Source organism: Cricetulus griseus, chromosome 3, assembly GCF_003668045.3.
Source record: "Cricetulus griseus strain 17A/GY chromosome 3, alternate assembly CriGri-PICRH-1.0, whole genome shotgun sequence".
Lineage (NCBI taxonomy): Eukaryota > Metazoa > Chordata > Mammalia > Rodentia > Cricetidae > Cricetulus > Cricetulus griseus.
The window spans coordinates 71,832,756-71,846,623 of NC_048596.1; the positions used below are offsets into that span (position 1 = coordinate 71,832,756).

General features: G+C 47.9%; 1 protein-coding gene across 1 annotated transcript; it reads right to left on the reverse strand.

The window, feature by feature from the left end:
- Positions 1 to 155: 155 nt before the first annotated feature.
- On the reverse strand, positions 156 to 7,258 carry LOC113834553 (MLV-related proviral Env polyprotein-like). Its single transcript, XM_027404449.2, has 3 exons — positions 5,285 to 7,258; positions 2,814 to 2,898; positions 156 to 235 (listed from the first exon to the last, which is right to left on the reverse strand). Exons 1-3 carry the CDS (start codon positions 6,755 to 6,757, stop codon positions 156 to 158), a joined length of 1,638 nt encoding a protein of 545 aa, XP_027260250.2. The 5' UTR covers positions 6,758 to 7,258.
- Positions 7,259 to 13,868: the final 6,610 nt, after the last annotated feature.

Here is a 13,868-nt window from a genome sequence, read left to right on the forward strand (position 1 = left end):
TGGTGTATAAATACAAATATCATTGTAATTTTCTTTTTAAAGTTCTTGTAGTATTCCATCCACTTACACATAGCCATATTGAGGGAGGAAGTCAATCCAGCTCAGTATTTCCCTGCTAAAACCATGACACACTCTGTCTAGTTTTGCTTCCATGACTAGAACTCTGCTCTGTAGGCCCTGGCCGTATGATCAGAGATGGCCTGCTCCATGCCATCTGCTCTGAACTCCCCCACAGCTGGAAACCGGAGAAAAAGAAAATTGCCCTGACTTATCAGAGGTGTGTATTATTATTATTATTATTATTATTATTATTATTATTATACCAGTCTGGCAGTAGCAGGCAGAGCTGATCAAACGGGAGCTTGTACAACTGTTGAGGCTGCGGCAGTGTCTGGATGGAGATGTTGGAGGAAAGAGTGAAAAAAGGTGAGTGACTGACTCATCAGCAACCTGTAGCTGGGTGTTATGACTTGACTGTGAACAATTTCCTCAGGGCCTGTTACTAAAGGTCTGGTTTCCAGGGCACTGGTACAAGTCATGGAACCTTTAGTAGGCCTATTGGAGGTGTTTAGGTCATTGGGGGTATGCCATCAAGGCAGTTGTGAAATGTGGACTGAAGCCTCTGAAACACCGACCCAAAACACTATTTTCTTCTCTTTGTGCATTGATTATATCAACTATTTTGTTACAGTAACAGAAAGATGACTCACATTGTTTACTTCATAGACTACATAGACTTCTATTTGCCCAATACACAGCAAACTCAGAAACACACACACACACACACACACACACACACACACACACACACACACACACACAAGACAAGATTGGTTTCAGAGATTCATATCTAAGACCAATTCCTTGCTCTTCCAAAGTCAGTCACAAGGTGGACAGCTGAGGGATGTAGACTCTCATTAAAGATAAAGGAAACTGGCTGCAGAAAGGCATAGGACTGTGAAGAATTAAACATGATCCTGTTGTCAGTCCCAGCTTTCTAGTGGTTGGGCTCATGCACTGCCAACCCCAGAGTGTGGCAATGCATTACAAAAAGATATCTCTTATGTCCTAAAAGACGGAAACTTCTGCTATACCTAACAGCCAGAGTTATAATACCTCCTGAAGTCACTTAAGACTTAAGGCTGCTATCTTGTGGTACACTCGGCCTGTTAGCTTAACTTGCCTGAAGAAACAAAATAACAACTGAACTTACTTGCCTTCTATTTCCCATGCAATAAACTTCTACAGCCTAAACTAATGTTATCTCCTGTGATGTGTGTTTCTTTAGCTTTTTTGTTTGTTTTGGTTTTGGTTTTGGTTTGTTTTTGGTTTTTGGTTTTTCAAGACAGGGTTTCTCTGTGTAGCTTTGGAGCCTATCCTGGAATTGGCTCTGTAGACCATGCTGGCCTTGAACTCACAGAGATCCACCTGCCTCTGCCTCCCGAGTTCTGGGATTAAAGTTGTGCCACCAATGTCCAGCCCGTATGTCCTTCTATGTGTGTTTCAATAATCATTTTCTGAAAACAGAAATACAGGTTGAAAGCAATCTCATGAAATTAGTAGCCATAAATGTTGAAGAAAATATATGAAAAATATTAAAATATATGAAAATAATGCTTGATAAATGATGTTTGTAGAACTATTTGTCACCTGGGTCAGTTGGAGTCAATGACTTCATCCCTTGTTACACTGTTAAGGATTTCGGTGAAGTGTCCCTTCCCCGTGTGACCCTTTCTGTGCTGTGTGATAAAAGAAAGAGCAGAGTCCTTTGTGAGGGACATACAGACACAAACACAGGGACAGACAGATCCTCAAGACAGCTTCAAGCAGGCATAGATTCAGACTCATAGAACAGACAGATGGGGACAACAAAAGACACAGAGAGAACGTAGTAGAGAATTCAAATCTAGGCTCACTCGTGGTCAAATGACAACTGGAAGTGCTTTATTGATTTCTATCCTTAACATGACACCAATGCATCATTGGTGAGTCTCGGTTTATAAACTTCAAATGTGTTAAATCTACACACCATACAGTTTCAAGTTCACAACCCCAGTGGGAGGGAACAAGACAGATGGGGCAAGCTCACAGCTGAGCAGTCTTGCGGTCTCCACAGAGTGACCAGGGGAGCCTTCTTCCCTTGGGCCTTACAAAGAGCACTCCAAAAGCATTGGATCCCTTTGGTTGTCTCTTCAGAACAGTGTGCACATCTACACTTCACTCTGCCCTCCCAGGGGCTTGGGTGATATATAAATTGAAGTAATCTAAGATAGGTGATTAAGAGAAAAACCATGTTTAATCACCTATGAACACATGAGAAAAAATATGAGACTCAAGGAAGTATCCAGAAAATTGAAACTTGACCAGCAGCATCCTGAGCCAGGGAAAGCAATAGGGTTCTGAGGCTTCTCGGGAGGCCTGGGGACAAATTGTGGAAGGAGGTGGGTGTGCCTAACCCACCTATATTTGGTTGACTAGTATTGTGGGATATTTTGGTCACACCCTGACAGTCTCAAAACTGACAATAAAGTTAAACCATGAACCAGGGGGCAGAACCAGCAACTAGCTGACTGGAATTGTGTAAAGAGCCGTTACAAGCTAGTGCGCATGCGCACTAGGTAACTTTGTAACTTTCCATCCCTTGGTCTCCGCATCTCCCGTGACGTCATATGGTCCGATGAGCTGCAGCCAGTCAGGGGGTAACACGTCCGAGGCGGCGGTTGCCAGCCTATATAAGGGATGGGTTTTTGGGAGTTCAGGGTCTCCGCTCTGTAAGCTTATGCTCTCCCTCTCAAGACGCATTAAAGCTTTACTGTAGAAGTATCCTGAGTGTGCCGCGTTGTTTTTGCTGGCGAGATGGTAGCGCGGGACAGAATTGTCCATAGAGAAGCCATTAATCTGGATAGAGAAGACATACAGAAGGAAAGGGCAGAGATTAGAGTTTGAACTTCCTTTTTAGGTTCTAGGATGAGGGAAGAGAGGTGCCTCTTGTCCTGTCTCTGGTCAGCTAGTTGCTACTCAATCTCTCTGAGATAGCAGGTTTTCACCTCAGACTTTAACTCCCCAGTCTTACTGATAAACAGAACAATAGAGACTTGATTTAAACCTATCTATAGCAGCCATGGCAGAGCAGGGCAGTGGACTCAGGGCTGTAGCCTGAGTGGCCAGTGGGGCACTGACTTCAGGGCTCTGGGGCTGCAGATGACAATTTAAATATCAGTAGATTCATGTGCAGCCACTAAGTCAACAAAAAACATCAGACTAGGGCTCTGGCCTGCTTGTGCAGATAAAAGCCTCTCAGACATTGAAAGTGTAAGGATCTACTATCTTCCTGATTCCTTCATTAATGAAAAATTCCTCCACACAAGGGCAACTTCCAGAAATACTTCAAAGGCTACAATTTCTCAATAAGACAAGCGTGAATGAGTGTGCCAAAAAGAAGTGTTGGAGTAGTGGTATTTTCGGGTCTGCAACAGTTATATTTGAGGGTTTTATGTCCTGATCTCTGGGTACATGCAGTTCCCTGCCTTCTCCTTTATGTCAAATAGATTTTAACTGCATTTAATAAGTTCTCAGAGGTCCCCGGAGTGCCCATAGAGGTCCCCTTAGACTCCTTCTTTTGATGGAGCCATCATTTCTTCCCTACCATGATGGAGTGCATACCTGAGCTGTGAGGCAAAACAAAACAAAATGAAACAAAACAACTCCCCTCCATTAAGTTGCTTCTGTTTAGTATTTAGTCACAGCAAAGTAAAAGTAACTATACATCCATAAACAGTGCAAATTTATTTGCTACATAATGGTCTGAGGTGGAGGTAATGCATCTCCGTGGGGGCCAAGGCTCTCTCTATCTGTGACTCTCCTAGCCCAAGGGTCTTATTAACATATCCTTTCAGGGAGCAAACCAGAAGGAGAGAATATAGAGGTGCCACACTTACTTTTATAACTTTAGTTGCTTGGGAATATTTGGAAATAATACTTTTTTGGAGAGTTTACTGAGGTTCAACTCCAAATCATTGTTCTAGTTACTTTGTAGTGTCTCCTTGACATATCTAATGCCACCTGGGAAGAAAAAACTTCAACTGAAGAATTGTCTCGACCAGATTAACCTGTGGCCTTGACTCTGACTGTTTTGATTGACAATTGATGTGGGAGGGCCAGAACCATTGTGGACACCATCATCACTAGCAGGTAGGTCTAGGGTACATAAGAGAATGAGCCAGTAAGCAGTGTTCCTCCAAAGTTTCCTGCTTCAGTCCCAAATGGGCTGTTACCTGAAAGAGTAAGATGAAATAAAACCTTTCCTTCTTGAGTTGCTTTTGGGCATGGGATTAATCACAAGGTCAGAATGAAACTAGAAAGAACACTCTTCAGCCAGCTTCATCCATAACTAATTTAGGGTTGTCTTTGTTTCATTTATACCTCCCTTCCACTTCCTTCTTCCTCTTACCCACTATATTATTTAAAAGCTAAAATAATCCAGTTTATCATTTTTATTTATTCTTTGGTACTTTCATGCATGTGTATGTGTTTTGGTCATACCAACAACCTATCCCCTCCAACTCGTCTCATATCCCCCATCACCCCTCTTCCTAACACCATGTGCCCTTTTCATAACCTGAAAGACCCCCGCAGAGGTACTTTCGTAGAAGGAGACCCGCACCCAGGAATCAGCGAAACCACGAACTTTGGATGCAAGAGCAAGAGGCTTTATTAATAACATGGATATCCGGGGCTTAGCTTCTGTTTTGCCAAGCCCCGAGCCCCGGAAGGGGGGTCCTTTTTATAGGGGAAAACAGGCACAGTACAGAAGCGAAAAGCATCAAATCAGCATTTTCTCAAGGTTTAATAGTCAGGCGAAACGGCCTTATCTTCTGCTGGTCCAGATGGCTGGCCTTGGGACGGAGCCATCCGGAGCGATCCGGCGGGGGTTGGCCTTGCGCGGGGCGGGGAGTGAGAGCCAGCAGCTGCAGGGATCAAGGGTCGGGGAGTGCTGGGGAGGGAAGGATGTAGCTTCCCTCGGGCCAAACTTAAGAGAAAAGCTACGGCCCGGGGGGGGGGTCTTTCATCCCCCATTTCTCTTGTAACTGAATGGAATCTTTCATTCAGAGGTCTCTGGATATTCTGGATCTATCTGCTTTAGCTGGTGGTATTGTTGAGTTAAGACTAAGGTTTGTATGGCAGATAATCGTTCTCTAATGAATTGAGTTATCTTGTTCAGAATGCAGGGACCAAGTATGAGGATTAATAATAGAATAATCAGAGGTCCCATGAGAGTAGATACAAGGGTAGTGAGCCAGGGAGACTTAGCAAACCATCCTTCGAACCATCCCTGTTGGGATTCAAATAATTGTCGTCTCTGGTTAAGTCTTTCTCTAAGCTTGGCCATGCTGTCTCTAACTATTCCTGTATGGTCTGCATAAAAGCAGCATTCTTCCTTGAGGGCAGCACATAGCCCCCCTTCCTGTAAAAATAATAAATCTAACCCTCGTCTGTTCTGCAGGACCACCTCAGAGAGTGATGTTAAGGATTTCTCGAGTGCACTGACTGACTCTTCTAGGACCTGGATATCTGTGTGCATGGCTTGTTGTAGAAGCTTAAAATGATTAATTCCCTGTAGGGCAACGGTTCCGGTCCCTATGCCGGCTGCTATGCCCCCCACTGTTATCCCTCCTAATAATAGGGCCACGGTAAAGGATATTGGCTCCCTCTTATATCGGGTTGATTTCCCTAGTACGCTGTAAACATATTCAGGTTGGTGGTATGTGACTTTGGGCCAAAGTTCTATCAATATACAAAAGTCAATGGTGGTATTGAGAACAGTGGTAGAGACACAGGGAGTCAACCCAGTACTGCAAGCCCAATAAGTTCCATAAGGGGCAACAAGGTATCGGCTGTCCTGAGATAATGGCTCTACTTGGTTACATAATTCTTGATGTGAGGGAGGAATCCTGCCTATGCATAGCCCCTTTCCTGAGACCTCAGATATTGTGAGCTTGTGCTGCATAGCAGCTCCAGAACTGGTAGGTGCTGAGGTCTGGTTGGAGTAGTTGCCCAGTATTGCCATGCCTTCATAATAGGGGGGCCGGGAAACTAGGCATAACCAGCACTCCTGAGTCTTGTTGGGGTCTGAAAAATTTAAGGCTTGGTAAACTCCTTGGATTAATTGTAATAATCTATCTCCGGTACCTGGAGGGTCTCTGGTTTTCTCGATGTTTAGGGCGTCTGGGGTGGGGGAGAAGATGACAGCACCTGGGGTAGGAGTGATAGCTTTAGGAACGGTAGGGGGTTCAGGGACTTGGAATTGGGTTGGGGCTCTCTGGTCCGCTATTACTGGGTTTGGCCCGACTGATTGTTGGCTTAGGGGAGTAATTTGTCTGTACAGGGAGAATAAGGTCACCGGATCTTTCCCTGCTCGGTACAGCCGGAGTCCCCAGACTTTAGGACTATCCCAAGTAGTCCTTTTTCCAGCATCTGTGAACCTTAGGATGAGAGGGTTGCATTTTCCTCCGGGGGTGGCGCCTTGAAAACCTCCCCCTCCGGCACTATCATAACAGGGTCCGCAGGCTCTTTGCCCACATCTCCATGGTCCTTTCCCTGCGTACCCTGGGATCTCCCTCCATTTGAGAGTGATGAAATCCCAAGAGGAAGAGGGTTTCCAGTAAGCCTCCCCTGTGGTTTCACATCCCCAGCTTGCACAGTACCCTTCCTGTGGCCCCCCCGCAGTCATGAGTTGGTTTATGGCCGGGGCAAACATAAAAATCCTTGCTTCTTGTTCCTATCCTTCCCCCAGGGTGGTGGCATCCGTACCCTGGGAATGGTTCCTGGTCAGAGGGATCCCAGTCAGACCCTACTAAGTCACATAGGTCGACATAGAGAGGAGGGAACCCATCATGTAGAGTCCCTATATAAGTGCTGAGGTTGGCTATTTCCCCGGTCCCTAGATTGGCTATTTTCCAGGTGATATTATAAACCCTGTGGGGGTTAGTTGCTACATGGGGGGTAAACAGACAACCAATCAACAGGAGGGTGTACGAGAGAGTCTTATCTTTAAAGGATTTTGAGTGCGGTGTGCGGTCCATTCTGATGCAGTGGCTGAATCGGTGGGTCGGGCTGGCTTTACATGTGAAGCATGTATCCAAGCTGCAATGCCGTCTACTTTGAGTGCGGTGGGAGTGGTAAGCAAAACGATGTAGGGTCCCTTCCAGCGGGGTTCAAGGTTCTTGGCCTGGTGACGCCGGACCCAAACGGTGTCCCCGATCTGGTAGGAATGGGGAATGGTGGGATGGTCCCTCTGGTCTTTATAAGCTTGAGCAAGGGGTTTCCAGACCTCCCGTTGTACTAATTGTAGTGCCTGTAAATGAGCTTGGAGAGAAGGGGAGTTAGCAAAATCTGAGACATCTTGATCAAGAAAGTTAATGATAGGAGTAGGTACTCCATGCAGGATTTCAAAAGGTGTGAGCCCATGTGGCCCAGGGGTGTTGCGAGCACGGTAGAGGGCTAGGCGGAGTAGGAGGACCCAGTCTCTAGTGCCAGTTGCAAGCGACAATTTTGTTAAAGTCTCCTTGATTGTTCTATTCATCCTTTTTACCTGTCCTGAACTTTGGGGTCTGTAAGCACAATGTAATTTCCAATCAATCCCCAACAAGGTGGCCACTGACTGACTTATCTGGGAGGTGAAGGCGGGCCCATTATCTGTTCCCAGTACCTGAGGCATCCCATAACGGGGAAAGATTTCTTCAAGCAATTTCTTAGTAACGATCTTGGCTGTTTCATGTTTAGTAGGGAAGGCTTCAACCCATCCTGAAAAGGTGTCTACAAAAACTAATAGATACTTGTATCCATATTTACCTGGTTTAATCTCAGTGAAATCTATCTCCCAATGTGTTCCGGGCCGGTAGCCTCTGACCCGGTTCCCGGGAGGAAGCTTCAGTCTGGATGCGTTGACTCGGGCACACGCATCACATTGCTCAGTTACCTGTTTTAGAATATCATTCTTCCCCAAAAGGAGGTTGAATTCCTCTTCTCGTTCGAGGAGCTCCCGCATCTTCTTGGAGCTCAGATGTGTCATCTTATGTAAAAATGTCACTAGGTACTTGGTTACCCGGTAGGGGATGACAGTCTTTCCTTCATAAGTCCAATCCCCGTTTGGTTCCTTTGTGGCTCCCAATTTCTCTAGGGTTTGGATGTCTCTTTGTTCATAGTCCCATGAGGGGGAGGGATGGTCGTTGGTGGGCTCTAGAGCCAGGAGGTTAGTGGTGTCTGTGGTTAGGGCCGCCTCTCTGGCCGCCAAGTCTGCCCTTCGATTGCCCCTGGCTTCAAGAGAATCCCCTTTTTGATGTCCGGGGAAATGTATGATACTTAAGGCGGAGGGCAGATGAAGAGCTCTTAGGAGATCGAGGATTTCCTCCTTATTCTTAATGTCCTTCCCTTCTGAGGTAAGCAACCCCCTCCGTCTGTAAATTTCTCCATGTATGTGTGCAGTGGCGAAGGCATAACGACTGTCTGTATACACGGTGAGCCTCTTACCTTCTGCCAACTTTAGAGCCTGCGTGAGTGCTATGAGTTCTGCCCTCTGCGCGGAAGTTCCAGGGGGGAGTGCCTGGGCCCAGACGACCTGATTCTCTGTGGTGACTGCCGCGCCCGCCCTTCGTTCTCCTTGATGCAAAAAGCTGCTTCCATCCGTGAACCAGATGTGGTCCGGGCTGGGTAGAGGCTGGTCAGTCAGGTCGGGTCTCGCCCCATGGGCCTCGGCCAGTACCTGTAAGCAATCATGAGCCTCGGGCTCCCCAGGGAGCAGGGTGGCTGGGTTCAGAGTCACCAAAGGCCCGAAGTGGACCCAATCTTTGTCCAACAGCATAGTCTGGTAATGAGTCATTCGGGCATTAGTAAGCCATCTATCTGGAGGCTGTCTGATGACTGCCTCAACTGCATGAGGAGCATATATGGTCAAAGGCTGCCCTAAGGTTAGCTTGTGAGAATCTTTTACCAGCAGGGCTATAGCGGCAATCATTCGAAGGCAGGGTGGCCATCCCGATGCCACAGGATCCAATTTCTTGGAGAGGTATGCAGTGGGCCTTCTCCAAGGCCCCAGTTTTTGGGTGAGGACTCCCTTAGCATAGCCCTCTTTCTCATCTATAAAGAGTTCAAATGGCTTAGCTAAGTCCGGTAGACCCAGGGCTGGTGATTCAAGGAGAGCCTTTTTGATGTCGGTGAAGGCTTTCTTTTGGGGCTCTTCCCATTTAAAAGCAACCCCTGGCCGAGTGAGGGGGTAGAGGGGAGCCGCCATTTCGGCAAACCCGGGGATCCATAGGCGGCAGAAGCCTGCCGTTCCCAAGAACTCTCTCAGTTGGCGGGGATTTTGTGGGGTGGGAATGTCTAAGATGGCTCGCATACGGGCTTCCGTTAGCCATCGCCGTCCATCCTTTATCTTGTATCCTAAATAGGTCACCTGTTTCTGACATATCTGGGCCTTCTTGGCAGATGCCCGGTACCCTAGGCTCCCAAGAGTCTGGAGGAGGGCTTGAGTGCCTTCCTTGCATTCTCCTTTGGTTTTGGCTGCCAGGAGGATGTCATCTACATACTGTAAGAGGATTAGCGCGGGGTACCGGACCCGGAATCCTGCCAGGTCCTGATGTAAAGCTTCATCAAAAAGGGTGGGGCTGTTCTTAAACCCTTGAGGTAACCTAGTCCAAGTTAGCTGCCCAGAGATTCCAAGGTCAGCATCCTGCCATTCAAAGGCAAATATAGGTTGGCTGGTGGGATGCAGGCGGAGGCAGAAGAAGGCATCTTTAAGATCTAAAACTGTATACCAGGTATAGTTGGGTGGCAATCCGCTCAGCAAATTATAAGGGTTGGGGACAGTAGGGTGTATGTCCTCTATCCTTTTATTGACCTCCCTCAGATCCTGTACTGGCCTATAGTCATTGGTTCCTGGCTTCCTGACGGGCAACAAGGGTGTATTCCAAGGAGATTTACAGGGCGTCAGAATCCCTTGTTCAAGTAACCTTTTAATGTGTGGCCGGATTCCTTCTCGGGCCTCTTTAGGCATCGGGTACTGCTTGACGGATGCAGGAAGGGCGGCAGCTTTTAAGGTTACTATAATTGGGGCCTGGTTGATGGCAAGGCCCATCCCGCCTATCTCAGCCCAGGCTTGGGGAAACTCCGAGAGCCAGTGGTCAAGGGTTTCCTGGTTGCCTGGGTTAGTCTCTTTTTCATGGAGCCTATATTCATCTTCTATGGACATTGTCAAGATGGTGAGGGGAATTCCTTCTGGCCCTGTGACTTTGACTTTTGATTTCTCAAAGTGTATTTGAGCTTTTAGTTTGGACAATAGGTCCCGTCCTAGTAAGGGATAGGGGCAATCAGGCACATGGAGGAAAGAGTGCATGACTTTACCGGTCGCGAGCTGGAGCTGCCGATCTGTGGTCCAACGGTACTGCTTTCCACCCGTAGCCCCCTGTACCCATGCAGTCCGGTGACTCAGGGGTCCGGGTGACTGATTCAGAACGGAATGTTGTGCCCCTGTATCTACTAGGAAGGTGACCAGATGCCCCCCGAATTGCAGTGTTATCCTGGGCTCAGGGGGGGGGCTCCTGGCCCTGACTTCTCTAATCTTCTAGGTTTAGAAGGTCAGAGGTTCTTGGCCGTGGAGGCTTGGCCTGGGGGTTCTTAGGGCATTCTTTTGCCCAATGTCCTTTTTCTTTGCAGTAAGCGCATTGATCCCTGTCCAGGTGGGGCCCCCTTCTGCCATCCCTCTGCCTATTCTGTCTCTGACCTGTCACTACTGTGGCCAATAGCCTGCTCATCTCTCTATTCCGCTTACGGTCTCTTGCAGCCTCTTTTTCCTCTGCTTCTTTTCTCAGTCTTTCCTCTCTTTCCTGGGCTTCCTTTCTCCAACGTTCTTCTCTTTCTGTCTGTGTCTCTCTCTTATTAAAAATACGTTCTGCTTCCTTTAACAAGTCTTGGAGCGTATATCCTTGTAAATTTTCTAGCCTTTGGAGCTTGTTTCTTATGTCCGGAGCTGACTGCCAAATAAAGGACATAGAAACGCTGGTGGCCTGCCCTGGATCTTCCGGATCATAGGGAGTATACATTCTATATGCTCCTTTTAGTCTCTCTAGAAAAGTGGCGGGCGATTCCTCCGCCCCCTGTATCACCTGCTTTACCTGGGCCAAATTGGTGGGTCGGCGTCCTGCCCCCCGGAGACCCGCTACCAGCAACTGGCGATAGAGACGTAGATGGGTCCTACCTGCTTCAGTAGTAAAATCCCATTCAGGTCTTTCAAGAGGGCAAGCCGCATCGATTTCATTGGGCAGCTGGGTGGGCTGCCCGTTGGCTCCTGGGACATTCTTTCGTGCTTCTAGTAGAACGCGCTGTTTCTCCTCCGAGGTTAAGAGAACCTGCAAAATCTGTTCACAATCATCCCAGGTAGGTTGGTGAGTTGTGAGGACCGATTCTATGAGAGATGTCAGCCTCACAGGGTCTGCAGAGAAGGAAGGATTATTATTTTTCCAGTTATAGAGGTCCGATGCTGAGAATGGCCAATATTGAGGTTGGCCATTCGGTCCAGTTCGGAGGGGCAAAGCGGTTGAATCTGGAACGGGCTGCTCCCTACGACCTCTTAGTCGGTGAGCCATTGGGGAAGGGTCAGGTGGGGGAGCTGAAGCCGTCTCTGCCGAGACGGCGGGGGCCGCTTCTGCCTCTGGCGGGGGCGGCAGCGCCGGGTATGGCGGGGGCTCCTCAGTCAATAGGTCAGCCAACAGGTTTTCTCCCGGGGGAAGCACCTCAGGCGTCTTCTTTTCTTCAGCTTTAGCGTCCTTTACCGCTGTAGGGTAAAGGCTGGAGTGGGGAGGGAGCTGGGGATTGGAAAGGCTAGGGGTTGAGGGAATGGGCCGGTTGGGGCGGTTAGAGGGAGGAAGGGAGGGGGAGCCCTTGGGGTGTAGGAAAGGACGTATCGGGGGGGGGTCCTGAACCAAGGCCTCCCAAGTGACTATGTATGCCACCTGGTCGGGATGCCCCTGTGGTCCAGGATCCATAGTCTTCTCTTTCACCTGAAATATAGTTTGGAGGTTAAAGGTACCATCTCGCGGCCAGCCCACGTCAAAGGCTGGCCATTCTGAGGAACAAAGAGTAATCCATTTGCGTTTACGCACATCAACAGATTGGTTATGAGCATAATCCTGCACATCTCTCCAGTGTGAGAGTGTTAGGGACAAGGGAGTGGTGATAGTTTGTCCCATAGTTTCTAGACTTAGTAGAACACAGATAATGGTTATAATACAAAGACTAAGCAAAACAGAACAGGCTTTCGCTGCGCGGTTTCGACAGAGAGTCGAGAGTAAGATTTGAGAGGGGGTCGAAGAAGGGGGCCGGCCTTCTTCGTCCCCGGTAAGGATTGCAAATCCCTCAAGCCGAGGACCCTCTCCAAAGAGGCTGGGAAGATGTCCAGTCATAGATCTCAGCTCAAAAACAAAAGTACAAAGGTGAGCCCACTAATGCTTCAATCGCTACCAGGACGTCTCCTGGAGCCGCGGTCGGGAGTCCGAACCCGTCAAATACAAATGTACGCAGCTGTGTACTACCAACGCGGGCGCGCAGTTCATAAAATGGTTTCAGACAGAAAGACAGGACAAGACGAGACAAGACAGTGGATCCACATAACACTTACCTCCCAAATGTGGGTCGGTGGTCCCTGGGCGGGGGTCTCGATCCCGGACGAGCCCCCAAATGAAAGACCCCCGCAGAGGTACTTTCGTAGAAGGAGACCCGCACCCAGGAATCAGCGAAACCACGAACTTTGGATGCAAGAGCAAGAGGCTTTATTAATAACACGGATATCCGGGGCTTAGCTTCTGTTTTGCCAAGCCCCGAGCCCCGGAAGGGGGGTCCTTTTTATAGGGGAAAACAGGCACAGTACAGAAGCGAAAAGCATCAAATCAGCATTTTCTCAAGGTTTAATAGTCAGGCGAAACGGCCTTATCTTCTGCTGGTCCAGATGGCTGGCCTTGGGACGGAGCCATCCGGAGCGATCCGGCGGGGGTTGGCCTTGCGCGTGGCGGGGAGTGAGAGCCAGCAGCTGCAGGGATCAAGGGTCGGGGAGTGCTGGGGAGGGAAGGATGTATCTGCGCGCGCCCCGCCAGCTGCCGACCAGAGTAGGGGCCAAACTTAAGAGAAAAGCTACGGCCCAGGGGGGGGGGGTCTTTCAAACCCACTGAATTCAACCAGCGATGCCCTTATGTGTGCCAGTATCACTTCATAGTTAAGTATAGACCTCTAAAAGAGAAGGACATATTTTTAAAAAACAAAACTATGTTACCATTATCACATGTTTGGTTTGATAGTAGCTTCTTGATATCATTAAATATCAGTTACTCAAATTGTTCTTCTTCATCTTCTTTCTCCAGCAAGACTACATTTCCTAATTCTCCACAAACATGTGCCAACTAAAAATAAAGTATTCAAATATGAGCCTATCGGGGCCGTTCTCATTCAAACCACCACATTCCACTACCTGGTCTCCGTACGCTTGTAGCTGTATCAGAATGCAAAATGCACTCAATCCAACTTCAAAAGTTCCCATAGTCATTCACAGTCTCAAGATTACTTAAAAATCCAAAATCTACCTTGTGTAGTGTCACTTACCTTTAATCCTACTAGTTAGGAAGAGACAGGTTTGTGAGTTTGAAGTTGACTGATCTACACAGAATCCCAGGACAGCTAGAGCTATGCAATGGAAGGGCCCTGTCTCAAAAAAAAAAAAAAAAAAAAAAAAAAAGAAAAGAAAAGAAAAAACGCTCAAGTCTCTTAACTCATCGTCTGTCGTAATACCTAGGAAACCAATAAGAAACACGAAACACAGACAAACA